Source organism: Lepus europaeus, chromosome 6 (assembly GCF_033115175.1).
Source record: "Lepus europaeus isolate LE1 chromosome 6, mLepTim1.pri, whole genome shotgun sequence".
Lineage (NCBI taxonomy): Eukaryota > Metazoa > Chordata > Mammalia > Lagomorpha > Leporidae > Lepus > Lepus europaeus.
In genome coordinates, this window is record NC_084832.1 from 102191151 (window position 1) to 102217359 (window position 26209).

The following is a 26209-nucleotide window of genomic DNA, read 5'->3' on the forward strand; positions in this document are numbered from 1 at the left end:
AACTAAAGGAGGAAAAGTAGTAAAACTCAAAAATCATTATTTGCAGAAAAGAAGACAGAAGCTAGAAAAGATACTCAAATCAGGAAAGCTTCTAAAGGACTTTCTAGCAATATCACCGTCAAAATACCAATTACATACTTTAGATCAGAAATAAGGTATTAGATAATACACTTCTAAAAAACATTTCACTAAGGAACCAAAGTATCCATCTAACAAAGCCTAAAGATCTTTGCAGAGAACACTGAAACTGCCTGCAAAGACATGAAACACCTAAATAAACATGGGGCAACTGTGGACAGGAAAACAGTATCACAGTATTCAACAGATGCTGAATGTGAATTTCTTCAGAGAAGTCTCCAATTCAATGCCTGTGTGATAGACATCTCACAAGGTTTTCCACAACACGTAAGCTGATTCTAAAAACAAATGGAACACCTAACGACTGCAAGTTCCCTCTCCTTCCTGTCTTCCTATTTTATCCAAACTCCCACCAAGGCACTCCTGGGCCACTGTAGGAGTGCTGCTCAGATTCCCATAATCTCTATTCACTGCAGCCAGAGGGATTCCTCCAAAATAAAAATCTGACCACATGATTCCTCTACTTACACTCTTCCCATGGCCGTTCCATGCTCATTAAGATAAATCACACAAGGGCTAGCGCTATGGCCCAGTGGGCTAAGCCACCTGCCAGTTTTGAGTCCCAGCTCTTCTGCTTCCCATCCAGCTCCCTAATATCGCACCAAGGAAAGCAACAGAACATGGCCCAAGCACTTGGGGCCCCGTCTTACATGCAGGAGACCCAGATAGAATTCCAGGCTCCTGGCTTCAGCCTGGTCCAGCCCCAGACATTGCAGCCACTTGGGGAGTGAACTAGCAGATAGAATATCTCTCTCTGCCTACCAAATAATAAATAATTATCCCACAACGGGATTTTTTTTTAAAGATTTACTTATTTGAAAGGCGGAGTTACAGAGAGGCAGGTGCAGGGAGGCTGGGTCATTCCCCAAATGGCTGCAACTGTCAGGGCTGTGCTGATTGAAAGCCAGGAGCTAGGAGCTTCTTTTGGCTCTCCCACGCAGGTGCAGGGGCCCAGGCACTTGGGCCATCTTCTACTGCTTTCTCAGGCCATAGTAAAGAGCTGGATCAGAAGTGGTGCAGCCAGGACTCGAACCAGCGCCCATATGGGATGCGGGCACTGCAGGCGGCTTTACCTGCTACACCACAGTGTCAGCTCACAGTAGAATTTGATAGGGCCCTTCATTAGCTGACTGCTGCTGTCCTGCCATACCTTCTACCCATCTGCCCCACTCTCTATCTCCCAAACCATTCCACCAACATACCAAGCTCTCTCTCCAATCCTGGCAGAAGTGCTCGCTGGCTGTAACGCCCCCCCCCCCCCCCCCCGCCATACCTTTTTCACCTGACCAACTCCTAAATCCTAAGGTTGAGGCACTTGCTCTGGGACACACCCTATTCCTACCTCTGCATTAGGAGCCCTCTTGTGAGTTAACAGAATCATGCCTTTCCTTATTCCAGCCCATCTCCCAGGCATCAAGTCTCCTCCACACTTCAGATACCACGAGGCCAGGGATGGTTCTTCCTCTAAGTCCTTGGCACCCAGCAAGGTGCAGGTAAACAAAGCAATGGATATTTGGTAAATGTTCTCTGTGGAATGATGATCTCTCTGCTCAGAGCTCAGTTTTCATAAATATTTAGATTGTGGCACACCAGAGACAGAGCTTAAGTTATATGTAAATCCTTTGGGAATTTTACTTTGGGAGCTTATAAAATAAAAGTGGGATGTATGGTAATCATACAGTAGAACCGGTATTGGTTCCAGTTCTACCATCTACCACGTGGCCACAGACAAATCACTTTGCTTCCCTAAGCCTCCCTTTGCTCATCTGTAGAACTAAGGGGCTATTCTCATTGGCATCTACGGTCCTCCCTATGCCAGCAGCATCAGCACTCAAACTTCCTACCTGGCCCCTCCATTTCTCCAGTGGCCTCTAAACACCCTATGGTGTGGTCTTGGTCCACAGAAGGCTGGGGAACTGATCCGACAGAGATATGTCCCCCATGGTCACTGAGACCAGATGTTACCTAGTACAGGATCTGACAGCTCACTGAGAGCTGTCTATTTATACTAATTTTTACTTTATTTGAAAGTTAGAGACATGGAGAGGCAGGTCTGCCATACATTGTTTCACTCCCTAAATGGCTGCAATGGCTGGGGCTGGGCCAGGCTCAAGCCAGGAGCCAAGAACTCCATTTGTTCTCCCACGTTGGTGGCAGGGGTTCAGGTACTTGGGCCATAACCTCCCAGGGTGTGCATCAGCAGGAGGCTGAAATCGGAAGCAGAGGCAGGATTTGAACCTGAGCCGGCACTCCAACATGGAATGCAGGTGTTCCAAGTGGTACCTTCACTGCTGCACCCAATGTCCGCCCCACTAACAGCTGTTTATTGTCCTCATCATAATTATTAAGCTACAAATAATGCCTCAAATAGAAGTTGTAAAGTCCCCAACAGACCTGAGAGATACACACACCTGAAGCCCTAATACCTAATATTAACTAACACTGACATCAGTCTCTCTGGCCTCCTGGGACTTGACACTAAGCACAGGCACAGGGTGATGGAGGCCAGGGTGTTAGCAGAGACACAGAGGAGGGCAGCCCAACCTCCCTGAGCCCACCAGCTGCCCCTGAGCACAGCTAGACCGGCCTGGTAAGATGAGCCTAGCCAGTCCCTACAGAAGTCAGGCCCAGGGCTGCCCAGCAGATCACTGGACCTGGGGAGAAGCAGAGGCTCCTCATGCCAGTCTCCCCGCGAGTGAGGTTTTCTGAGGACCTGCACTCCATGTCCCCAAGATTGGGTCTGTCCCAGGGAAAGCAGGGCAGCAGGTCACCCAAGGCCCTGGGCCACGGGTTTCGTTACTGAAATGGAGCTGCCCTGAGTGGCCCGGCTGATCTCATCCACGGTGAGTGGAATGGGGAATGCCAACGTGGCCTAGAGCAGGACCCCACTCCTCCTCCCCCAAGTGCAGAGTGCTCCCCAGGGACCCCTGAGGGCCAGCTGAGGGGCGTACTGGAAGGGGCGGGCACAGATGGCCTCGGTGAGCTCAGGCCATGTGCCCTAAGCAGAGGGACAAAAATAATCCTGACTTGGCTCTCAGGGCCTGGCCCAGATACCTCCAGCTCTGTCCCAAGTCCTACCCAAAAGCCATCAGATGGCCTCTGCAGGGCAACCCTGGGCAGGACACCACACAGACCCATCCCAAGCCCACGGTCTGGTTACTGGGCATTTTCAGAAGAATCAGGAATTCAGAAGCATTTAGTTAGGCCATTCTGGCAACATCAGCTTATCCAAAACACTTTCAGGGCAAGAAGGTGATCCCAGCCCCCGGGGTACAGATGGAGGAGCCACGGCTCAGGGAGTGAAAGCAGCCTGCCCTGAGAAGGTGGCAAAACCACACCTCACACCCCAAAGTCCTCTCCCTGACCCGGGCAACCTCACACTCACCAAGCCCTCCTGTGGGAGGCCTTCCACGACCCTGGGTGGTCTGTGCCTGGCCTTGAAGCTCACAACAACTGAGTCACATGTCCCCAGCTGTGCTCACCTGTCTGTCTTCTCAACCAGAGCACAAGGTTATGAGCCAGTCCCCATCACTCCTGACCCCATGTTGGGATTCACGGAGCAGACAGTATCCCTGCAGAGTCACCTCCTCCGCAGATTCCCTTTCCTTAGCGGAGGACAATCTATTTTATTTATTTGAAAGGCAGAGTCAGAGAGAGACATCTTCCATCTGCCGGTTCACTCCTCAAATGGCCCCAACAGCCAGGACTGCACCAGGCCAAAGCCAGGAACGAGGAACTTTCTCCAGGTCTCCCATGTGGGTTCAGGGGCCCGAGCACTTGCACCATCTTTCGCTGTTGTCCCAGGCGCATTAGCAGGGAGCTGGATCAGAAGTGGAGCAGCCAGGATGCAAACAGCAGGCTGCGGCTTCACCCACGGGGCCACAGCACCAGCCCCACACTCGTTTCCTTTCACCACAGCATCTCCAATGTAACCCACTCCCCAGGCTCCACGACCCCAAAGTGGAAGTGATGGATACAGGCTCACCGAGTCTGTGAGGCTCGCCTGGTGTCACCAGAGCTGGGTAACCAGGAGAGGGCCAGGGCCTCCCGATGGCAAGGAGAAAAACTGTTCCTTCTGCTCTTGTTCTCCTCCCACCTCCAACCCCAGGAGTGCCAGGGGCTTAGGATGAAGGGGCCATAACCTTTGGGCTCGGACAAGCTCTCCACCAGTGCCTCCCTGGGACCCTCGGGAACAGCAACCTCCTGCATTCCAGTGACTGGCCAGTAACTGAGAAGCCTGCAGGAAGAGGAAAACCAGAGTTTCCTTCCAAAAGGCCCATCCTCATGTTCCAGATACTTGAGTCCCAGGGGTGTAAAGATACAGGAGGCAGGGTGGGAGAGGGTTAAAAACAGAAACCCTGGGGTGGGCACTGTGGCAAAGGGGGGCTGCTCAGGACACCTGCATCCCATATCAAAGTGCCTGCTAATGTGCCTCCCAGGCAGCAGATGATGTCCCAAGCACTTGGGTCCCTGCCACCCAGGTGGGAGAGCTGGTGATCGAAGGTCCTGGCTCCTGGCTTCACCCTGGACCTGTGGTGGGTATCTGGGGAATAAACCAGCAGATGAAAGATCTCTCTCTCGGTCTCTCCCTCTGTCACTCTGCCTTTCAAATAAATTGTATGCATGCATAAGTAAATCTTTAAAAAAAAAAAAAAAGTAGAAACCCGGTCCCCTCTGCCTCCATCCCAGACAGGAATTGCCTACTTCAGGCTGGTGGATGTATGTGTGAGGCTGTTACCAAGGCCTGGAGTCCCATCTCTGAATCCCAGATGCTTGGTCCCAGTCTAGCATGGTTGAGGCTACAGAACACCTACACTGGGGGGAATGTGGATCTGCGCCATCCAACACACTCCAGAGCAGAGAAACGGCTCCACCACCACTATCTCTGGCCACTCCCACTGGATGAGACTGGAGACTGGACCCAACTGTGCAAGAGACAAGAAGCAGAATTCAGTACGAAGAGGCCTCTGCAGCCACCCTCATTACGGGAGGCGGGGATGACAGTGGGGGTGGAGGTGTGTCTCTGAACCCTCGATGCCCTGACCTCATTTCCTAAAATAAGAGAAGGGAGGGACCAGCATTGTGGTGCAGCAGGTTGGGCAGCCACCTGAATCTGATATGGGTGCTGCTTCCAGTGTCGGCTGCTCCACTTCAGTTCCAGCTCCCCGCTAATGCCCTGGGAAAGCAGAGGAAGATGGTTCCAAAGTGCTTGGGTCCCTGCCACCCACATGGGAGACCCAGATGGAATTCCAGGCTCCTAGCTTTGGCCTAGCCCAGCCCTGGCCGTTATAACCATTTGGGGAATAAACCAGCGGACAGAAAAGATTGATTGATCTCTCTCCCTCACTCTCTCTAACTGCCTTTCAAATAAATAAAATAAGTCTTTTGTGTAGACCCTGCCTTCTTCCAGACTCATCTCCATCTGCCCTGGTCTTCTTATCACCTTGTGATTCCCCAAGTTTATTCTTTTTTTTTTTTTTTTTTTTTTGACAGGCAGAATGGATAGTGAGAGAGAGAGAGAGAGACAGAGAAAGGTCTTCCTTTTTTTTGCCGTTGGTTCACCCTCCAATGGCAGCTGCGGCCAGCGCATCGCGCTGATATGAAGCCAGGAGCCAGGTGCTTCTCCTGGTCTCCCACGCGGGTGCAGGGCCCAAGCACTTGGGCCATCCTCCACTGCCTTCCCGGGCCACAGCAGAGAGCTGGCCTGGAAGAGGGGCAACTGGGATAGAATCCGGCACCCCAACCGGGACTAGAACCTGGTGTGCCGGCGCCGCAAGGCGGAGGATTAGCCTGTTGAGCCACGGTACCAGCCTCCAAGTTTATTCACAGTGTCTCCCTACTCAAGGTGGTCTCTGTCATCATTTCATTCTGCAGAGTCCACAGACAAACCCCCCCCCCCCCCCCCGAGCACTGATCTGTTCTTGGATAAACTCCAGAGAAACCAGTCCAACCCCCAAGGGGCTTAGCCTTGACAGGGGAGCAGGAGGCAGGCAGAGATGTATAAATCCATCAGTGCTACAAAGTGTTCCAGGCTCGGGTGAAGGAAGGTAGAGGGCACACCGCGGGGCACAAAGGCTCCACTTGGGGGTTCCCGGGCCCCTGTAGCACCCAGGCCTCTTTACCCTGTGACACTTCTTCCTGAACTCACGCAGCGCTGCAAGTGCCGCTTCAACCTGTCGCTTGGTTTTGGTCTTCCATGCTTAGCTCTAACTCTGTTGCTGGGAGGGAAGGAGAGAAGGACCTGCCCTTCAGGCACAGCCAGGTACAGTGGGAAGTGCACCTGCCTGGCACACAGTGCTGCCTCCTCCCCTGGTGAACACCCCTGTGTGCTGGGCAGGTAGGGTCCGGGCAGCCCAACACTCATGGGATGCTAGAGGTTGGCGAGGTCCCCAGGACACTGAGGATAAGGCCATGAGCGACTGTGATGCTAATGCTGCAAGGTTCCAGCTTGGAACACAAACTCTGTGCCCAGCACTGGGCCAGACGTTTGGCTATGTCTTCTGTGAGGAAGCTATTTCCACACCATTTTACAGGTAAAGACACAGCGGCTCCTCAGGGCAAAGTGTGTGCTGAAGCCCCAAAGCTAGTAAACGATAAGGCTCAATGTGTGGGCTCTGAAGTCTCTAAGACCCCAGCAAGCTGCCTCTTGCCCACCACAATGCTCCCTTTTGCAAACGAGGAAGGGCAGTGCTCTGACTCCAGCAGAAGGGATATAAATTAGACATGCAGAGGAATGGGTGGGGTACCAGACTCTGGCTTGGTCAGCTAAGGGAAGCTGCAGAAGCTTCTCTGTGGATGCAGGAGAAATCCTCTGGTCTCTTTCTCAGCAGGGGCTCTCCACTGCTCCTCAGCCTCTGGAGAGGAACCCAGAGGGCGATGCAGGGTACCAGGTCTGTGTGAACCACAGATGGGAAAGCTGCCCTCCTATCTGGGGGAAGAGATCAGGACTGGGAGAGATGCTGTGATGTACCCAAATGTCACACAGCTGGCTACGGCTGAGGCTGGAACTGAATCTCAACCCTGTGCTTTTCTTTGCTTTTCTCTTTTAAATTTGTTTATTTGAGAGACAGAGAGCTCCCATATGTTGGTTCACTCCCCAAACGCCCTTAATGGCCAGGGTTATGCTGGTGCTGAAGCCAGGGGCTTGGAGCTTAATCTGGGTCTCCCAGGTAGGTGGCAGGAATCCAGTACCTTGGCCATCACTGCTGCCTCCCAATGTCTGGATGAGCAGGCAGCCAGAGTCAGGAACTAGAGGCAGATATCAAACCCAAGCACCCCAGTGTGGGACGTAGGCATCTTACCACTCGGCTTAACATCAGCCCCAGTCCTGGGCTTTTCTGCTACACACTCACAGCTGGTAGGATCATCACCTGATGCCCCACACAGAGGGGAAGAGGGTTTGCTCTCAGGAAGCAGAGGAGCAGGTGACCCACACGTGTCGGGGATCAGGTTCTCAGCCCAACAGATCTTCTCCCTGCTAGTGCTCATGCCTAGCTCCTCCCCATTAGTGCTGCAGCCCTGTGATCTTCATTCATCCCAAAACTGTGTACTGAGCCCACACCATACATACCAGGCACTGGATACAAAGTCAAATGAGCCATAGTCCTGCCCTCACTGTGTGTGTGTGTATGTGTGTGTGTTGGGGGGTGGTGTTCAGAGTTGCATATGGTGATGCAAGTACAGTCAGTCAATTCTCATCACAGATTCTATACCCACAAATTCACCTAACTGCTAAAATGTGTAACCTCAAAACCAGCACCATCATCCCTCAGTATCCAGGGAGATCGGTACTAGGATGCCTGCTGAGTACCACAATGTGCAATGGTCAAGTCCCTTACATAAAATGGCACAGTTCTTGTGTATGGCCAATTGCAGGGTCTTAGTTCACCCGTACAGGAAATGTGCACCTTATGTCTCTAGACTCGTGATCCCTAATACAAAGGCTACCTAATTAGGTGTTGTGCTGTGTTGTTTAGGTATCAGGACCCCAAAAGGTCTGTACATGTTCAATAGAGAGCAACATTTTTTTTCTAGATGTTTTCTACCCACCACTGTTGAGTCTGTGGACACAGAACTCGCACAGAGGCTGACTGTACTCTCAGTCTCATTGTTCTCTGCAGATGCACACACGCATGTGAGTAGCCAAAAGAAAATCAACTTGCCCAGACGCACCCCTTCCCAGCCAAGGTTGAACAAGGCTGCATTCTGCCTTCCTGTTTGGACTCTAGTGCTATAAGCAACTCTCCTTTCTGTGGTCTATGTAAGTGCCACATTTTTCAAATGTATGCTTTCCATTGGTGATTGTACCATTCATAATGGCCCCCAAGTGCAAGAAGATGGTGATGTGCCTTAGGTAGAAAATATGCCTGTTGGGACACACGTTGTGGCATAGCAAGTAAAGCCACCGTCTGCAGCACCAGTATCCCATATGGGCACTAGTTCAAGTCCCAGCTGGTCCATTTCCCTTCCAGCTCCCTGCTAAGGGCCTGGGAAACCAGCGGAAAATGGCCCAAGTGCTTGGGCCCTGCACCCACATAAGAGACCCAGAAGAAGCTCCCGTCTGCTGGCTTCAGCCTGGCCATTGTGGCCATTTTGGGAGTGAACCAGCAGATGGAAGCTCTCTCTCTGCGTTTCCCTCTCTCTTTGTGATTCTGCCTTTTGAATGAATACATAAATCTTTAAAAAAGAAAATATGCCATTTAGGGAAGCTTCCTCCAGGTGTGAGTTAGGGGTCCAGTGCTAACACATCAGCAATATGTACTAAATAATGTGTCTCTGAACAGAAGCACATATAAAACAAGGTCATAAATGAATCATTTAACAAAAATCTTGAGAGCAGGTATTTGCAGGAACCTAACCCTGTATTTCTCCTAGGAGCAATGGTTTCCTATTTGCTAAATTAGTGTTCACATCAACTTTATAAGGCTTAACGACCTCGAAAAACAAGAAATCAACTGCACCTCGGGAGGATCATATGTCAGACCATTATAGGTACCCATCCTGGAGTGAGGGGGTGGAGTTCAAGTCCATGGGAAGACCACACTTGGTGGAGAGAAGTATCAGAAGGCACCAGTGTGCATCGACAGGTGAGCAGACAGCCAACACATGGTCTTTACCTACCTACCTACCATGAAATGTCATTCAGCCTTACAAACGGAAGGAAATTCTGCCACATGCTACCCTGTGGATGAACCTTGAGGATAGGATTTTTTTTTTTTTTTTTTTTTTTGACAGGCAGAGTGGACAGTGAGAGAGAGACAGAGAGAAAGGTCTTCCTTTTGCCGTTGGTTCACCCTCCAATGGCCGCCGCGGTAGCGCACTGCGGCTGGCGCACCGCGCTGATCCGATGGCAGGAGCCAGGTGCTTCTCCTGGTCTCCCATGGGGTGCAGGGCCCAAGGACTTGGGCCATCCTCCACTGCACTCCCTGGCCACAGCAGAGAGCTGGCCTGGAAGAGGGGCAACCGGGACAGGATCGGTGCCCCGACCGGGACTAGAACCCGGTGTGCCGGCGCCGCAAGGCGGAGGATTAGCCTAGTGAGCCGCGGCGCCAGCTTGAGGATAGGATTTTAAGTGAAAGAAGCCAGACACTCACACCAAGCACCTAGGAGAGGCAGACTCACAGAACGCAGAATAATGCTTCCTGGGAAGAAGGCAGCTGGGGAGTTACTGTTTGATGAGCCGTTTGGGATGATGAAAAGACGGAGGGCAGTGAGGCTTTACAACATGGTAAATGTACACGATTACTTCAAAAAATTCGGAGGGGCTGGCATTGTAGGTTAAGCTGCCAATTGTGTCTGCATTCCATATGAAGAGTGTTAGTTCAAGTCCCAGCTGCTCTGCTTCTAATTCAGCTCCCTGCTAATGTACCTGGGAAGGCAGCAGAACGTGGCCCCAGTACTTGGGCCCCTGCTCCTAGGTGGGAGACCTGGAAGTTCCTGTCTCCTAGCTTCAGCCTGGCCCAGACTGGGCTGTTGCAGCCATCTGGGGAATGAACCAGCAGATGGAAGACCTCTCTCTCTTTCCACATCTCTCCCTCCCTCTTATCTGTTGCTCTGCCTTTCAAATAAATAAATAAATCTTTTTAAAATTCCATGGGTAAGTGGAACTAAGAGATAAGTTTATTTTAGAGCAAAAATGTTTTTTTTAGAGATAAGTTTATTTTAGAGCAAAAATAGTTTTTTTGTAAATTGTATTTTCTATGAATGTTGAGGACCTCTTGAATGCATGGATTTCAAAATATTTTTTTTAAAGATTTAGTTAGGGGCCGGTGCTGTAGTATAATGGGTAAAGCCGCTGTCTGCAGTGCCGGCATCCCATATGGGTACCGGTTCGAGTCCCAGATGGTCCACTTCCAATCCAGCTCTCTGCTATGGCCTGGGAAAGCAATAGAAGATGGCCCAAGTCCTTAAGGCCCCTGCATTCATGTGGGAGACCCAAAAGAAGCTCTTGGCTCCTGGCTTTGGATTGGCGCAGCTCCGGCTGTTGCGACCAGTCGGGGAGTGAACCCGCAGATGGAAGACCTCTCTCTCTCTCTCTCTCTGCCTCTCCTTCTTTCTCTGTGTAACTCTTTTTTTTTTTTTTTTTTTTTTTTTTGACAGGCAGAGTGGATAGTGAGAGAGACAGAGACAGAAAGAAAGGTCTTCCTTTTTGCCGTTGGTTCACCCTCCAATGACCGCTGCGGCCGGCGCATCGCACTGATCCTAAGCCAGGAGCCAGGTGCTTCTCCTGGTCTCCCATGCGGGTGCAGGGCCCAAGCACTTGGGCCATCCTCCACTGCCTTCCCGGGCCATAGCAGAGAGCTGGCCTGGAAGAGGGGCAACCGGGATAGAATCCGGCACCCCAACCGGGACTAGAACCCGGTGTGCCGGTGCCGCAAGGTGGAGGATTAGCCTGTTGAGCCACGGCGCCGGCCTAACTCTGACTTTCAATAAGTAAATCTTTAAAAACACACACACACAAAAATGTGCTATGTTCAAGCACATAAAAGACTGTAATTTAAAAAAATAAATAAATAAAGATTTATTTATTTACTTGAGAGGCAGAGTTACAGAGAGGGAGAGATGGAGAGGTCTTCCATCTGCTGGCTCACGCCCCAGACAGCCGCAACGGGCGGAGCTGGACCAGTACCGCAGTGCCCAGGTGCAAGGCCCAGTTCTGTTCTGGAGTCCAGCTTCCTGTTCATGAATACCCTGGGAGGCAGCAGGTGACGGCTCAAGTGGTTGGGCCCCCACCTACATGGGAGACTTGGATTGGGTTTCTGGTTCCTGGTTTCAGTCAAGTCCAGCCCAGGCTGTGGAGGGCATTTGGAGAGCAAGGAACAGATGGGAGCACCCTCTGTCTCTCTCTACATTTCAAAATAAGTAAACAAAAACAAAATCCACTAACAATAACAAAACCAAGAAAAACCTAGTGTCCCAATGGCAGGGTCACTCCCGTCCTGGCGCCCTCCCTCTCCAGGGAGGCACAGCATCACCCACGGTATACTTCAGAGAAGCTCCCAAGTTGGAGCACCTGAGAGCCACGTGAAGCTACGTGGCTTCAGCAACTTGAACTGCCCCAGAGCTTCTGCTCCCTCGCCTCTCGAACAGTGGGGAGACCTGTCCCACAGTGCCCTTGCTCAGCTTCAGTGGGAAGACATCCTTCTCCCTGTGCTTGACGGGAGAAGGGGGAGCAGGGGGGTGGGGAGGGCAGTGAGAGGGAGACGGTAAGGGGATGGAAGATCCTTCTCGATCCTCCCCAGGGTAAGGATATGCTGGAACAAAAGTCAGCGGGGCCAGCTCTGGCATAGCAGATAAAGCCTCTGCCTGTAGTGCCGGCATCCCATATGGACACCGGTTTGAGTCCTGGCTGCTCCATTTCCAATCCAGCTCTCTACTATGGCCTGGGAAAGCAGTAGAAGATGGTCCAAGTCCTTGGGCCCCTGCACTGACATGAGAGACCCGGGGGAAACTCCTGGCTCCTGGCTACAGTTCAGCCCAGCTCCGGCCATTGTGGCCATTTGGGGAGTGGACCAGCAGATGGAAGACCTCTCTCTGCTTCTGCCTCTCTGTAATGCTGCCTTTCAAATAAATAAATAAATATAAAAGAGAGAGAGAGCGAGCGCCAGAATCTTTCAGCATTGCTTGCTCAAAAGAAACAGGGAAGGAAGGGGAGAGGTGCCATGTCATAGCGACTCAGTCGTTGGCCCTGCAGTCAGGGCCTGGGCCTCTCTAAGCCTCAGGGTTCTCCCAGATAAATCCAAGCGGAGAAAGATTATCTCCTTGTGGAGTGAGGATCTGACTCAGTCCTAAGTCGTGGGCTGGGCTGGCACGCACAAGGGCTCCTTGCACACTCAGATCCTTGCTGTGTGGGGACAATGGCTGGCAAGCAACTAGGGCTGCAGGAGGCAATGGAAAACAGTGGGGCAGGAGGAACAAAAGGCAACAGAGGGCAGAGGAGCAAACAGTGGAGAGCCCACTGCGGGCGGCCAGGCGGGCAGTCAAGTGGGCAAGGCAGCTGGAGAAGAGACCGGAAGGGAGGTAAGATTCCTAAGGGGCTACAGGCCCCAGGCTCCAGCGTGCCAGCGTCGGGGAGGGCATTCCCAGGTTCCAGCAGCAGGGGTGTGGGTGTCTGCAGGCCCAGCCCCACACATCCAGGAAGCAGGTCACAGCAAGCGGGTGTCAGTGCCCCTCCATCCCCTGCTGCCCCTCAGCTGCCTGTCCTGGGGCCCAGAAAGGGAGTGACAAAGCTGTGATGGAACAGGCACTAGGCCTCAGCCTGGCACACAGGCCCCTCGGAACAGAGCTGCAGAAGGCAGGCAAACCAGGTTTCCAGCTCAGCCTTACCATAGACTCACAACATCCCTCGAGCCAGTTACTTACAATCTCTGGACCTCAGTGCTCACATTTGCAAAACAGAGAAGGTGGGGGCGGGTACCGTGCCGTGCTGTGGTAGGTTAAGCTTCTGCCTGCGGTGCCCACATCCCTTATGGCCGCTATGAGTCCCGACTGGTCCACTTCCAATCCAACACTCTGCTTATGACCTGGGAAAGCAGTGGAAGATGGCCCAAGTGCTTGAGCTCCTGCCACCCATGTGGGAGACTAGGAAGAAGTTCCTGGCTCCTGGCTTAGGATTGGCCCAGCTCAGGCTGTTGCAGCCATTTGGGGAACAAACCAGTAAATGGAAGACCTCTCTCTGTGTGTCTCTCCCTCTCTGTCTGTAACTCTGCCTCTCAAATAAATAAGTCTTTAAAAAAGCTGAGCATACATGATATTCTGGAAAAGGCAAAACTATAGAGAAGGGGGCCAGCGTTGTGGTGCCGCAGGGTAAGCTGCCTCAAAAAGAAATAAAGGGCAGGTGTTTGGCTTAGTGGTTAAGACACCCACATCCCACATCAAAGTGCCTGGGTCCGACAACACCCAACTCTGGCTCCAGACTCCAGCATTTTTATAAATGCAGACCCTGGGAGGAAGTGCTGATGCCTAAACTGAGTTCCTGCCACCACGAGGAGACCTGGATTGAATTCCTGGCTCCCAGCATTGGTCCCAGTGCAGTCTTGGCCATTACAGGCATTTGGGCAGTGAACCAGACGATGGCAGTTCTCTCTCTCTCTCTGTCTCTTGAATATATAAACAGAAATTAAATAAAGCCTTCCCTCTGGCCCAATGTAGGGAGAATAAGTCTTCTATTCTTTTCCTCTTGGGGTTTTCCTTCAGGGTTGTAAAATAAAGCAAAATTCACGAAAGCACTTTGACAGCAGAAGAACTGAACCAAACCAGCTGGCTTCACTTTAAGTAGGCCTGTCCCAGGACAAGTCATATCTCAAAGCAGATGATTTACCTAAGGAGTCTTTGCCATGGAATCCCATCAAGTGGCAACCCCCTCCCCCGCCGCCCCAGGGCACTGACAGAACACACCTGCCTGGGGCACCCATCAGACGCTCAGCCAGGGGGAGGGGCTTGCCCTGAACCACCAGAGGTAAAGCTCAAACCAGGTGCCCCCCCGCAGCTAAGGCACCAGGGGACTGGCTCAGATGCACCTTTTGCTCAGGAAAAAGGAGATGGTGAGGGGCACTGAGCACTGGGGAACGACCCTATGGGAGCACACAGGGCTCAGCTATAGCTCCAGGGAACCAGGACTCTTTGGCTCGGCCCCACTCTCCAGCTCCGGGCCATCACCACCTCCCTGGGAAGAACCAAGACTCCAGCATCTGGACAAGACCCCAGCTCTCGGCACACAGGAGTGGGCCAGGCTGCACTGAGCTTGGACACGAGGCAGAGGGCCCAGCCTGCCTGGACAGGGATCGGGATGAGAACTGAAATGCTCAAAGTTCTGCTCATGCCCCCAAAGCTCTTAGGCCCTAGGCTGAGGTCACCATCACAGAGGACCCACCCTGACCCAGAAGACTCACCCCCATGGACTTCTTGCACCAGCCACACACCCAGTGGCCTACCCCTGCAGGTCCAACAACCACTCCACTCCCATTCCAGAACGCGTGGTCATCCAGTTTGAAAACAAGGCCATGTAAATGGCTGAAACCCAGGCTGCAGCACCAGCATTTGTTTTCCAGGTTGGGCTGGCCCAGCCTGGCCCAGGAGACCTTGAGGAGTGGGCCAGTGTAGCTGATCAGTAGGGGAAGATGTCCAGCTCTGCCTCTAATTCTGAACTGTGATCTAGGGCAAGTGCCAAGCCGGGAACTGAACTTCACAGCTCCTCCCCTTTTTCATAGCCCCTTCCATTCCTCCCCATAGCCCTTTCTCCAGGTCTACCCACTCCCCATCACTCATCCCACCTTTGCCCTTGAAGGCAGGCCAAGGCTCAAACACAAAACTCCTTCCTTGCTCTCCGAATCCCTCCCACCCATCTTCTTCTTTGGCAGGTCTCCTCCTTCAGTGAATGCTCTCCCCAGATTTGTGCATCACACATCCAACACAGGACTTCTACCCAGAATATTAAAGAACTCTCCAAACAATCAAAAGGGAAAACAAAAATGGGTAAAAACCTTGGACAGGCGTTTCTCTAAAGAAGTTAGCCAACATGAGCTTACGAGAGCATACTTAACATCACTAGTCATTAGGGAAATGCAAATTAAAAATCACAATGAGATTCCACTGCACACCTATTAGTTAGGCAGGAAAATAACCCTGACAACATCACCAGGCACTGGTGAGGATGTGGGAGTGGGGGAACCTCATACTTTGCTCATGGGAATGCAAAATAGTACCTTTTAGAAATCAGGCAAACAATTTGGCCATTTCTTAAGACACTAAACACGCAGGTATCATATGAGCTGGCAGTCCCACTCCTAGGTATTTACGCAAGAGAAAGACTATGTTCACACAAAACCCTGTACGTGGAGGTTTGTGCAGCTTTATTCATCACTGGGAGGCTAGAAGCAGCCCCAGTGGCCTCTAACCTGTGCAGGAGAAGCCCACTGGGGGACCTGCAGGCAGTGGGACACGGCTCAGCAAGCAAAAGGGACAAGCTAAGGGCAGAGAGATCAAGGATGATGCACGACTCAAAAGCTACGCCACGTACGGTTCCACTGACAGGGCATGCTGGGAAAGGCACAGCTACAGGACAGGAGAACACAGCAATGTCTCCAGGGGCTAAGCATGCTGGGGGACAGTCTGCAAGTGGCAGCAGTAGGCAGGAAGTGTTGGGGAAGACGCAACGGCTCGTCCCTTGGCTGTGGTGGTGAACACATGACTCCACACGTTTGTCAGACCCCACGAGAGGACATTTTGCTATTCGGAAATTAAAACTAATTAAAAATAAGTCCGTATCCTGCCCTTAGAACCCAACTCAAACCCACCTCAGACATAAAACCAGGTTATCTCCCCTCATTAAGTTGCCTCATCTTCTCTTCTTAGATTTTTTTAAAAGCTGTATGTACTGGGGCTAGTGTTGTGGCACAGCCGGTCAGTCCCTGCCTGTGATGCCCACATCCTGTACCAGAGCGCCGGTTCAAGTCCCAGCTGCTCTAATTCCAATCCTGCTCCCTGTGAACACCCCTGGAAGAGTGCTGGGACATGTCCCAGGTGCTTGGGCCCCTGCCACGTACACAGGAGACCTGGATGGAGTTCCTGGCTACTTGCTTCAGCCAGGGCCACTGTGGCCATTTGGAGACTGACCCAGAGGATGGAAGAGCTCTCTCTCTCTTTTATTTGAAAGGCAGAATGACAGAGACAGAGAGATCCTCCATCCATGAGTTCTCTTTCCAAATGGCAACTCTGATACGGTGTGCAGGCACACTGCCTTCAGCCACTGTACTGTGTGTATGTGTCTTTTCAGATATTTCTCTGTCTGTCTCTATGTCCCTCTCTGTTACATACACACCTCCTGCTATCAAAATCCTGACTACCAGGAGGCCAGTGCAGTGGCACAAAGGGTTAAGCCACTGTCCGCAGTGCCAGCATGAGTCTCAGCTGCTCCACTTCTGATTCAGCTCTCTGCTAATGCACGTGGGAAAGCAACAAAAAATGGCCCAAGTTTTTGGGGCCCTGCACCCACATGGGAGACCCAGAAGAAGCTCCTGGCTCTGGCCTGGTCTAGCCCTGGCTGCTGTGGCCATTTAGGGAGTGTACCAGCAGAGGGAAGATCCCTCTGTCTCTCCCTCTCTGTAACTCTGCCTTTCAAATAAATAAAATAAATTTTAAAATATATATATTATCCATCCTCAAACCCAGTTCCAGTGCCTCCTCCTCCTCCTTAAAGCCTTCCCTGACCACCCCCATTAGAAGGAATCACCGGTTACCAGGGACCTCACAGCACTCTGCGCCACCAATGAGTCCTTGCCTCCCAGGTTACTGTTAGCTGTTCAGTGCGCCTTGCCCACTGAAAAGCAAGCTCCTTGAGGGCGGCAACCATGCCTTCCATCCATACCCCCCCACATACACACTGTACCTAGCACAGTGCTAGGCACCCAGTGTGCACTGAGATTGCTGTGGGCTGGCAGAGGCCAGCTGCAAGCAGAGGGGCCGGATGCCGAGAGAGACCTGGGCAGTGTCCTGAGCAGGGAATGGCAGCTTCGCTTTTCCTCTTGTAAAAGCAGCACACCTATTGCTCAAACTTCTAAGAGCTGGAAGCGACCCCACCACCCATCCCAACATGATGTCACACAGTTTACGATGCACATTTCTGAGGGTGCAGTACAGTTCCAAGCCCCAGGCAGATGCTCAGGACACACCTGCTTCAGGAGCGGAGCCACTGTCCCGATCAGGGTGTTGTCATCTCACTTCCAGAGGGCAAACCCTCTCGGCAGCAATAAGACTATCAGGAGTTAATTCATGATGCAGAACCACTGTCGTATAGGCACAGCCTACCGCTACCTTTACAGGGCCACTCCATGATGGCGTTTTCCTAGCACATCGCGAGCCCCTCCTGCTTACAAATTCCAGCTTGTCCACTGTGAAGAACCACCTGTAGAGCCGGAGTTGTGGCTTCACAGGGAAAGCCTCCACCTGAGATGCCAACATCCCATATGGGTGCCAGTTTTGAGTCCTGGCTGCTCCACTTCCATTCCAACTCCCTGCTAATGCTCCTGGGAAAGCAACACAAGATGGCCCAAGTGCTTGGTCCCCTGCACCCAAGTGGGAGACTCAGAAGCTCCTGGCTCCTGGCTTCAGATCGGCCCAGCTTCAGCTGCTACGGCCATTTAGAGAGTGAACCAGCAGATGGAAGACCTCACTCTGTCTCTCCCTCTATCTGAACTTTACCTCTCTAATAAATAAATAAATCTTAAAAAAAAAAAAAAAAAGACGTTTATTTTGGTGCAAGAAATTTTGAAGCCCAGGAATACAAAAGCTCTTCAAACAGTTCACAGAGGGGCTGGCATTGTGGTATAGGAAGCTAAGCCACTGCCTGGGACACTGGCATCCTATACCAGAGTGCTGGTTCGAGTCCCTTCTGCTCCACTTCGGACCCAGCTTCCTGCTAATACACTTGGGAAAGCAGCAGCAGACAGTCCAAGTACTTGGGTCCCTGCATAGAGTTCTGGGCTCCTGGCTTCAGCCTGGCTCAATCCTGGTAGTTGTGGCTGTCTGAGAGAAAAACCAGCAGATGGGAGATCTATCTGTCTCTGTTTCTCCCTCTCTCTCTAATGCTGCCTTTCAAACAAATAAAAATAAATGTATACTATGGAGAATGCTGGGGCCGATGCTGTGGCATAGCAGGTAAAGCTGCCACCTGCAGTGCCGGCATCCCATACGGGCGCCAGTTCGATTCCCAGCTGTTCCTCTTCTGATCCAGCTCTCTGCTATGGCCTGGGAAAGCAGTAGAAGATGGCCCAAGTCCTTGGTCCCCTGCACCCTCATGGGAGACCTGAAAGATGCTCCTGGCCCCTGGTTTTGGATCAGCCCAGCTCTGGCCATTGCAGCCATTTGAGGAATAAACCAGCGATAAAAAACCTCTCTCTCTGCCTCTCCTTCTCTCTCTGTGTAACTCTGACTTTCAAATAAATAAATAAAGCCTTAAAAAAAGAATGCATAGATTTTTATTTGGGGGGGGGGGGCACCAAAACAAACTTATCTCTTATTTATTTACTTTTAAAGATTTAATTTATTTATTTGAGAAGCAGAGCTACAGACAGTGAGAGGGAGAGAGAGAAAGGTCTTCTATCCGCTGGTTCACTCCCCAAATGGCTGCAACAGCCGGAGTTGAGCCAGTCCGAAGCCAGGAGCCAGGAGCTTCTTCTGCATCTCCCACATGGATGCAGAGGTCCAAGCACTTGGGCCATCTTCTACTGCTTTCCCAGGCCATAGCAAAGAGCTGGATAGGAAGAGAAACAACTGGGACTAGAACCAATGCCCATATGGGATGCCAGCACTGCAGGCAGAGGATTAACAGCTTATCTCTTAATTTCATTTTCCACAAACTTTTTGAAGCATCCTCATATTATTATGCCCACTTTGCGGAGAGAGAAACTGAGACACTCTGTAGGTAGATAACTCACTCAAGGTTACCCAGCCGGTCAGTGGCAGGACAGGGACTCAAACCCAGGCAGGCACTGTCCACACAAGATCAGTAGCCCCACACGAGCACTGGAAATGTGGCTAGTCTGAACTGAAATTTCTGTCATGTGTGAAATATAAACTGGATTTCAACACTCTGCAGGGGGAAAGGTAAACTCCCTCATCAATAGTTTTCACTATTGATTACATGCTAAAATATTATAGGCATGATAGGTTCAGTAAAGTGTGAATAATACGATTCATCTTAGCAGTTTCTTTTTACTTTGTGGCTCCTGGGTAACTGAACAGTCCCCCTTCCTGGCTCACATTACGCTTCTGCTGCACAGCACCCCTCCACTAGCGCCTGTGGTCATAGCTTCTGCTCCCCGCTGGGCTCACTCTCCTCATCCCCCGGCCTCAGGGCAGAACCAGGGTGCAGCCTGTCCCTCACACCTGCCCATTCATTCTGATGTGAGTCACACGTCCCCTTCTCCTCCAGCTCCCGGGACACTGGCCCTCTCCCTGCCTTGCCGTCAGCTTCAGGGACAGCTTAGCTCTTTACCTCCCCCCAGGAGCAAGCCCAGAAGGTTAAGGCAGGAAAAGACCTTGCACACCATCTAGTGCAAATCCCACATGCTAACGTGTGAGGACCCTGACACCCAGGATCACAGACCCTGTGAGGAAGCAGAGAGGCCCCAGAGCTCACCTTGTCCAATTTCCTACCCCACGCAGGGAGACCTCCTCCAAAGCACTCCTAAGGAGTCCTACACAATGAAATCCTGCAGTTCGGTGCAGCGCTCCATAATGAGACAGATCAGATCAGACTAGTCTGCCATTGCTGCAGAGGGCCTGGTCTGCCTTCTGGACATGAGAGTCAGCTCCCCTTCACAGGCAGGGACACTTCCTCCTCCAGCCACTACTGACATACTCACAGCAATGGTAAGGCATGACGCGTCTGCTCCCTTTCAAAACCAGCGCCACAGAGTATTGTGGACTAAGGTTTTTCTTTTCCCCTTTTTTTTGAAAAAACACTGAGCTTTTTTTTTTTTTTTTTTTTTTTTTTTAAGAGAAAAGAGAGGCCGGCGCCGTGGCTCAACAGGCTAATTCTCTGCCTTGCGGCGCCGGCACACCGGGTTCTAGTCCCGGTCGGGGCACCGGATTCTGTCTCAGTTGCCCCTCTTCCAGGCTAGCTTTCTGCTATGGTCCGGGAATGCAGGAGGATGGCCCAAGTGCTTGGGCCCTGCACCCCATGGGAGACCAGGAGAAGCACCTGGCTGCTGCCTTGGGATCAGCGCGGTGTGCTGGCCGCGGTGCGCCGGCCGCGGCGGCCATTGGAGGGTGAACCAACAGCAAAGAAGACCTTTCTCTCTGTCTCTCTCTCTCTCTCTCACTGTCCACTCTGCCTGTCAAAAATTAAAAAAAAAGAGAAAAGAGAGATCTTCCATCTGTTGGTTCACTCTGAATGCTGGCGACAGCCAGAGCTAGACCAGGTGGAAGCCAGCAGCCAAAAACTCCACCTGAGTCTCCCACTTGGGTGGCAGGGTGCTGGCATCCCACTAGAGCAGTTTCAGTCCCTGCTGCTCCACTTCTGATCCAGCTCCCTGCTAATGCGCTTGGCAAAGCAGCGAGAGATGACCCAAGTGCTTAGGCCCCTGCCACCCATGTTGGAGACCAAGATGGAGCTCCGGGCTCCTGGCTTGAGCCTGGCCTAGATTTTGGCTGTTGTGGCCATTTGGAGAGTGAACTAGCAGATGGAAGTGCTCTCTCTCTCTCTCTCTCTCTCTCTAACTCTGTCTTTCAAATAATAATAATAAAAAAAAAAATCTTTGGAAAGCAAACAAAAATCACCTAGAACTGGGCAAGGGGGTCCTAAGAGGCTTCTGTCTGCCATTTCTAGGACCTCACCCTCTTGTCCCTGGAAGAAAGGACAAATCAGCAGTGCACTGCTCATTGTCACCCCCACACTCCTCCCAGGTCCTGGCTGTGAGAACCTGGCAATCTGAACGCAGGAAGAGGACTCCTGAGGTCTGACACTCACTTCCCCCAAAAGTCTGCTGTGCTCCTGACCAAGAAGAAGGTAGGGTGAGTCCTCCCACCCAGAACATTCTACCACCTGCTGTCTCGCCCTGACCATGGCTGAAGACATGAGAAATCCCTTCACCTTGTCCTGCCAACCCAGACTTGCTGCCTCCCCACCTAGAGCTCTGCCTGCTGAACTATACTGCCTCCCCAGCACTAACACTCAGGGCTCCCTGCCCGGATGGAAGTCAGGCCTTTTTCCCTGGTCAGGGCCATTCACGGAGGCATCTCAGGGGCTCAAAGGGAAGGGGAAGACAGTTCTGGCAGGGGTGAGCCCGGTGGAAGTGAGGCTGGCAGCCACAGTCCTCTACTCCAGAGACACAAAGCACAACAGAGGGCTTTCAAACGGTAGGCTCAGGTTTCACTGTGAGTCAACAGCCCCCTTAGGAGGAGAGCCCCACCCCAGAGGCCCACCCTGTGTGTCACCAGCCCCTCCCCGTGCCCTTTGCACTGCCCACAACTCTCGACCGGATATGCAATCCCATCCCCCAGGAGGGTCACCCCGGCCTTAGCACAGCTCCCATTTCCTGTGCCTGGTGACTCCTCTGAAGTCCATTGTTCCCGCGAAGTTTGGGTCAAAGGAAGCCAAGTCCCCACCCATGGGGGCCCGCCTGTCCTGCCAAGGCACTAGCCCACACTCCAGGGAGCCTGGCCCAACCTCCAGCCTCTTCCCGGAGCCTGCGTGGGAGAAACGCAGGGAGACCCAGCCGCACACAGGAGAAGCTGCAGTTGCAGCGGACATTCTCCCACCCGAAGATCCAGTGCCCAGCAGGGCCATGGGGCCACAGCACACAGGTGTGGTTAGACTCTCCCCAAGCCAAAAGCAAGCGAAGGGTCATTTCAGCAGAGGTCAAGGTGGGACTGGAGTTAGAACCTGGGAGCTGGAGCTCCTGTGCTCCCAGCCCTGCCCGCCCTGCCCCCACTTCCACCTGGGCCCCTGGGCTGGCCGCCCAGCCTGGGGGTGCGGGTGGGGGGCAGTGCTGGAGAGCAGCTGTTCAGCTCCAATTTCAGAGCTGTGTCGTCCCAACCCCGGGCCAACAAAGGCCATGGGGGCAGAGGAAGCAGCAAGGGAAAGCCGCCCTTCCAGGCCTGACTCTCCAGCAGCCCCAAGACTGGCCTCAGGCAAGGACCACCGCGGGGGGGGGGGGGGGGGGGGGACCAGCATCCTCCACCTCCCCTGGGGAGGAGGAACGGGACCCACAGGCCTGGCAATAGACACTGCTTTGTGATGGTGAACACTCCAGAACAGAGGCCAGAGGCGGCTTCGACCTTTGCACGCCCAGGAGATCTGCAAAGACAGGGAGACCCCCTCGGCCACCCAGAGTGGGAGAGCGAGGGTGTGCTTTATGTGCTTTACAGAGCTCACGGGGACCCCTGCACCCCTGCATGCTCGGATTCTACAGGAAAACGGCTCCTTCCCAGCAGCCCTGTGACCGGGGAGGGCACTTCCACCTCCTAACAACCTGCTCTGAGCCACAGGATGGTGGACTCCGCCCAAGGCAGACTGCTCCAGCCTCCACCTTGGATGAAGGGGGCTGGGGAGGTGTGGGAGGGTGTCTGAGAGCCGGGGTCCACGGTGCAGCAATGCAAATGTCAGAATGCAAAGTGAAAAGCAGAGGCTCCAGCCAGCCCCCAGTGCCCCTGTAGGGGGCCTTGCCTTCCCCTTTAAAATGAGGGAGTTGGATGCACTTTCTCCCCAATCAGAATTCGAACCCAGGAGCTGGGGATTCTGTTTCCAGTGACCAAGCGACAGACAGACAGACACACACACACACACACGCACGCACCCCAGCACCAGCTCCCTTCAGGATAAAGAAAGAACACACAGGTGCAGGGCCCGGCTCATACTAAATGCTCCATTCAGGCCGGTCAAGGAACAGAATAAAGAACAGGGCAAATAACAGGGCAGTTTCTCAAGCAGTGTTCAGAGAACCGCTAATCGGAAAAACACTAATCCCTAGGAAAATAAAGAGGCTCCTCGCTGAACCAGCTGAGGAAGCCCAGGAAGCAGGGCGGGGTTCGGGGTTCAGGGGCACTCCGCTGGTGGGTGCCCTGCGAACACTGGATTCACAGCCAGCCTTCCACACGGGTATCTGAGCTCTCCTGCCGCCACTCTATGCACCAGGAAACAGCCTGAGTGCCTCAGAGGCACCGAGTGACTGTCATGATTTGCACCCAGGTCTGTCTGACCCTGTACCCACGCAGCATCATCAAAGCTGCTTTTAGACCAGCCACCTGGGCAGGTGTGACAGGTGTGTGGCGTTTCCCTGCTTCTACGTCCTCAGGACAGAGGCAGGAGCCCTTACAGGAGCTTCACCCGGCTTGCTGTGGGAATGAGCTGCGATGTTGGGTCTGCCCGTGCCAATGCCTGTGCCAGTCTCCCGGACACCAGGGGCAAACCCAAGACGGTCCATGCGCTCCCAGGCTGGCCCCGGATTCCCTAAGCAAAGTGTGGCGGCCTCTGGGAAGTTCTAACAAGCCATTCTCCCACTCGATTGCCGGGTCAGCTCCAAGGAGCTGGGACACATCTGTACATACTTGTCCACGGACCAAACTGAAAGCACCATCCAGGAGTCAGGGAACTCCTGGCGCCCACCGCCACAAATACCCCCAAGCTCACCCTAGGCCCATCACCTACAGGCACAGTTAAGCCTTTTCCCGGCTTGTTCTTCCAACAGGCAGAAACAAAACAACCAAACAGGGTCCACCCACCGGCAGGACAACTGCCTGCAGGGGACAGGTGTCGCCAGCTCTCCTCCTACCTCTGGCCAGTCCCCCAGGGAGAAGAAGGCAGCCTGGAGGTCCACACACTCTAACACCACACTCAAAAGATCCTTGTGCTTCAAAAAGCTTATGGGGGAAAAAAGAATTTTTAAAAAGTAAGTTTATTTCAGTACAGAAAAAAAAAAAAAGTTGGAATTCCAGCAATCTTTTCATAATATGCATTTTTCCACGAACCTTTAAAAGAGCCCTTAATATGCATGAATTTCAGGGGGGAAAATGTTTTGCACCGAAATAAACTTTTCTCTTGGTTTCATTTCCCATGCACTTGAAGCACGCCAGGACAACCAGAGACGTGGTCTCCGCCCAGGCTGTGCAGGCAAGTAGGAGCGGAGACACACACCTAATCCACCGGCCCCCTGGCTCAGACACACCGCACCACAGTCCAGCAGGGACAGACACACGCTGTGGCTCAGGTTCAACACACGCGCACACCTGGGAGGCACGCTGAGTTACCCGCACCCCCGAAGGGCAGCCCACGAACTCGCTCGCCAGTGAACCCCAGTCTGCCAGGGGACCCCCCTTCTCCCCACTCATGCAAGCGCACAGAGGCGCGCGTTTGGGTCACAGTTCTCCTTTGGTCTGCTAGCAGCCCCCATCACCGAACTTCACAGTTTCTCACCCCGTGGAACAGTCACTACACCTTCCGCCAGCGCTGTCTTCCAGGCCCAAAAAGGGCCCAGCAGAAAGGGGTCAACGCGCTCTGGGGTCTTTTCTGGAGCCGCGTTCTCGGTGCGCCCTCTCTCTCCGGTCCTTTCGGCAACTTGGACCCCCGCCCCCTGCGAATCCCTGGCGTCTGCCCCACTGCCCAGACACGTGCGCGCGGCTTTTCCAGTCTCGCTCCGGAGAGAGTCGCTCCCGCCCCGCCGGCCGCCCTCCGGCAAACTCCTGCACAGTCCCGGGCCGCCGTGCTCCCCGGCCTCACCGGGTGCGGGGGAAGCCGGGGTGCGTGCGCCACGCCAGCTCCCACGCGGTCGCGCTCGGCGGAGCCCGGGACGGCCCGGCCCCGCGCCGGCCGGCGGGCAGGGGCAGGCGGCGGCGGCCCGGGGCGCCGAGCGGCGCGCGCTGAGGGAGGAGCCTTCCCAGAACGGGACTGACGGGAAGGCACGGGGATCCCGATCCCTGGCGGAGTGAGTCCAGCGGGAGCGGCCAGGAAGCCCGCGATCCGCGGCGGGGCCGGCGGGGGCGCGCGGCCGGGAGGGCGGCCGCGCCACTCACCTGACGGGGACGCGGCGGCGGCGGCGGCGGCGGAGCCGGGAGCTGCGGGCCCTCCCACCGCTGGCCGGGAGTTCGCGGGGAGGACGCCTGGAATGCGCGGAATGAGGGCTGGAATGAGATGCGCGCGGCTGAGGGAGGCAGCCGGAGGGAGTGGCGGCCCCACCACCGGCCCTGCGGGGAGGAGACTGGGCCGCCCGCGAGGGGGCGGCGGGGCGGGGCCGGCGGGCGGGGGAGGGGGCCGGCCCGACCCCTCGCCCACGCCGCGCCCTCCGCCTCCGCGCTGGAGCGGCGGGGCTCGACCCCGCGTCCCAGGCAGGGGACACCGTCCCCTCCGCCGGGGTCGCGGGGGCGGGGGCCCGCCGCGCAGGAAGGGCTGCTCCCTTCCCCGCGGCTCCCATCGAAGGACACTCGCGCCGCGAGCCCGCTCCGCCGCCGCCGCCGGGGCTCCCCGCTGGCCGCTGGGGGTGGGAGAGGAGGGGTCCGCAAACCTGCCGCTACCCTGAGCGTGCAAGTCGGAGAGGGGGCGCCCTGTGAGGTCCGAGTGGCGGGGCGCGAGCCGCCCGGTGGGTTCAGTTAGTGAATAAATACTCAGCGCATCTGCGAGTCTGGGGGGCTGCTCCCAGACGCCGGCTCAGCCAGAGGGGGGAATCCGCGTCCCGGGGTGGGGAGCGGCACCCTGAAGCGCGACTCTGCCTTTTAAACAAACTGCGGGAGAAATCGCGCGCTCCTGGGCGCACATCCCCAGAGCAAACTCCAGCCCGCTCATGTCACGTAGCCACTCTGCCGGGAGACCGGAGGCCCATGGGCTTTTGGTCCCTACCCCCCACTCCAAAATCAAATCTAACCCTTTCTGGAGCAATAATCCCCTAACCTTGTTTTTGCAGTGCTGGTCAGATCTTATCTCCTTTCCCAAACAGAAACTTCCTTGAAGACGGGGCAAATGTCTGATTTATCTTATCTTTCACCCGGCACCAGCATGGTGTCTGGGATGGAAAAGTGCATAGTGAATGCTGAAGACGGGGAGGCAGGGAATGCTCCCCGGGCGGGCTGGAAGTGTGCAGGT

The 26209-nt window shown here is 53.9% G+C and overlaps 1 protein-coding gene across 1 annotated transcript in view; it reads right to left on the bottom strand.

Annotated features, from left to right (window-relative positions):
• TEAD4 (TEA domain transcription factor 4) overlaps positions 1 to 25912 on the bottom strand; it is a 74607-nt gene extending 48695 nt beyond the window's left edge. The window contains exons 1-2 of the mRNA XM_062195205.1: positions 25853 to 25912; positions 25147 to 25645 (exon numbers count right to left, since the gene is read on the bottom strand). Coding sequence (XP_062051189.1) covers positions 25147 to 25645; positions 25853 to 25912 — 559 coding nt within the window. The remainder of the gene's footprint in view (positions 1 to 25146; positions 25646 to 25852) is intronic.
• Between the last annotated feature and the right edge of the window lie 297 nt (positions 25913 to 26209).